This window comes from Primulina eburnea, chromosome 1, assembly GCF_022965805.1.
Source record: "Primulina eburnea isolate SZY01 chromosome 1, ASM2296580v1, whole genome shotgun sequence".
Taxonomy (NCBI): domain Eukaryota; kingdom Viridiplantae; phylum Streptophyta; class Magnoliopsida; order Lamiales; family Gesneriaceae; genus Primulina; species Primulina eburnea.
The window spans coordinates 3,378,548-3,381,244 of NC_133101.1; the positions used below are offsets into that span (position 1 = coordinate 3,378,548).

General features: G+C 36.0%; 1 protein-coding gene across 1 annotated transcript; it reads left to right on the forward strand.

Moving 5' to 3' along the window:
- Window positions 1-908: 908 nt before the first annotated feature.
- On the forward strand, window positions 909-2,460 carry LOC140818713 (uncharacterized). The gene is made up of 2 exons (XM_073178784.1): window positions 909-1,061; window positions 1,222-2,460. The coding sequence occupies exon 2, from the start codon at window positions 1,259-1,261 to the stop codon at window positions 2,339-2,341; it is 1,083 nt and encodes a 360-aa protein (XP_073034885.1). The 5' UTR covers window positions 909-1,061; window positions 1,222-1,258; the 3' UTR covers window positions 2,342-2,460.
- Window positions 2,461-2,697: the final 237 nt, after the last annotated feature.

The following is a 2,697-nucleotide window of genomic DNA, read 5'->3' on the forward strand; positions in this document are numbered from 1 at the left end:
ATATTTGAAAATATCACGGTAATCATTAAACACAATAAATTAGAATTTAATAAATATTTATTTTATAAGAGATAAGAAGATAAAAATATAATTTGTGGTGTGTTGATAACTTATCCCACTTAATTTATTAGATTAATAATCAAATAATTAATCATATAATTAGATCTTAAACCGGGTCAAAATGATTATTAATATATATTAAAGTTTTAACCAAACATTAGATAAGTATATGATTATTCATCTATCTTTATTTAATCACATCAACCAAACACACCTTATAAGTATTTGAACATGATTAAGATTTTATTGAAATTCAGTTCATAATCCAACTTTGAAATTTATAAGTGAATCGGGTTGATTCGATCTGTTGCAGCCCGACGTCCAATACAAAGTTTTAGATTATACATTGTATTTATATATTTTTTCCAGAGATTTTTTTAAAGAAAATTACAATTTTGATAATGTTTGTTGTCAAATTTCAGTTTTGATATAATATCTTTGTTGTTTTTTTGTTGTTGTCAATTCTAGTTTTTTTTTCTAATGTGACGCTGATTTTGTATCAATAGGGTGATGATATGAATCTAATAATGTCATATCTATATTTCGACTAAAGAATGACTAAAAATATCGATAAAAGTGAAATATATAAAACTAAAACTGATATTTGACAAAGCAAGTGACACAAAATGAAAGTTATTTGTTCCCATCATTTTTTACATAATAAATAAATAAATAAAAACTGTTTTTATAAAGAACAAAGAAAAGAAAACAATCCAAACTTGAAATCTTGAAATCAACCATGCATACGAAATTTTGAATACCCATATTTTAAGCAAAAAAATAAAAATAAAAAATTATGCAGTTGGTTAACTGTTGGATATATAATAGATGGCTCCGCCTCCTCCATTCTTTTATTTCGACTTGTAGCACTGTATCTCTCTCAGAACACAGTTCCCCCTTTCATGGCGACCCCACTTTGGATCTATTAACTCAAAATATATCAGCTCATGATCAAACACCCAAGCTCATTTTGTTTGCAGATCATAGCTTTAAATTCTTGGGTATTTTCTGAGAACTTTTTTGATTTCTTGGCAGCTTCGCCTTTAATGTTTTTCGTCACAAATCTTTACTTGATGGAGCGCAAATTTATTTGTTTATTCCCATTCTTTAGCTTTTTGTTTGATTAATGGTGCTTTTTTTTTTGTCCCCATCTTCTCTCAGTAAAAAAAAGGAGGTAAAGGAAGAGAAAAGAAGAAGAATGGATTCGGACAACAGTGGGAGCCTGCAGTCTTCAAGCGGTGGAGATGAAGAGTACGAGTCACGCGCCGCCACGGAAGACTCCATCTCCGCCTTCATGAACATTCATCCTACAGTAACAGTTCCCCACGCTGGCCTCCTACCCAGCTCAACGTTGTTCGACCCGATTTCCGGCTACCCGGACCCCACCCCGCCGTCTCTTCTACATCCAAGCATGTCCTGGCCAAGATCTGACCCGATTTCCGCCTACTCCACCGCCTTCATGAGCTCTCCTTTCCAGGTGGACAGCTCCGGCTTCGCAGCACATCATGTGCCTCCGGCGGCGGCGGCGCGTAATCCTAAGAAGAGATCGAGAGCCTCGAGGCGGGCTCCTACCACCGTGCTGACCACAGACACCACCAATTTCAGAGCCATGGTCCAAGAATTCACCGGGATCCCAGCACCGCCGTTTAACAGTCCACTTTCAAGAAACAGACTCGATCTTTCAGCCCTTCCGCCGTCATATCTCCGCCGTCCCTTCCCTCAGAAAGTCCACTCAACGCCTTCCTTCCCTATTTCTGCTCCATCTTCCTCCCCACTGTTGACTGAACCTTCATCCACCATCACCTCACCTTCAATCCAACTACCATTTCCACAATCTTCAAATCTTTACAACATTTCGAACCCCGTTCTAAGTTCTCTCCTCCAATCCAACGCCAAATTTCCCTTCTCCGGTTCCTTTCTCCATGGCATAAAACCTCTCGAATTCCCATCAAATGATCATAGCTGTAACATCAAAATGGGAAGCTTGGATGAATTTGGTGCAGGTTTAGGCCATGGAAATCACGTATCCTCCCTCCAAAATCTCATCTCCTCCAATCAAAATGCGCCAAGAAATGATCGGAACAAAGCGTCGAGTCCAGCTGACGGTAATGATCATCAAGATCAAACGGGACTTGTCAATGGAGACTACGGATCATTTCCAGGGAATTCGAACATAAACTACTCTGATTCTCCGTCGAATCTTCAACCCGAAAAGGGTACGGAGAACGTTACAACGAGAAGCGAAGGTATGATGGAACCATGGATTTGTTCATCTGAGTAGAAATGATTATACAGTCGAAAGTTTGAATGGTGAAGACAATGTAATCATGATTAGTGTCATGATTAAACCATTGAATTAAAAAAGCTTAAATTAATGTAATCTTTAACCATATTGTCTTACGCTTCATAGCTTTATAATTATTTTGGATTCTTTCACAAAATTTAAAATTCAGAAAATATTTTTTTATACAACTAGGATTGAATTTATTTAAACCTGACCTAATACATATTCGAATCAATATTTCTTGATATATGATTCTAAAAATACTTTTCTTGTAATTTGTTTCTAACGGATTGGTTAGTCAAATTTCATTTTTAATACAATTATATTAACTATGTTTATTTTGTAATTCTAAT

What these genes read in the sequence shown, in the direction of transcription:
- LOC140818713 (XM_073178784.1), top strand. Translation starts at nt 1,259, where the DNA reads ATGGATTCGGACAACAGTGGGAGCCTGCAGTCTTCAAGCGGTGGAGAT.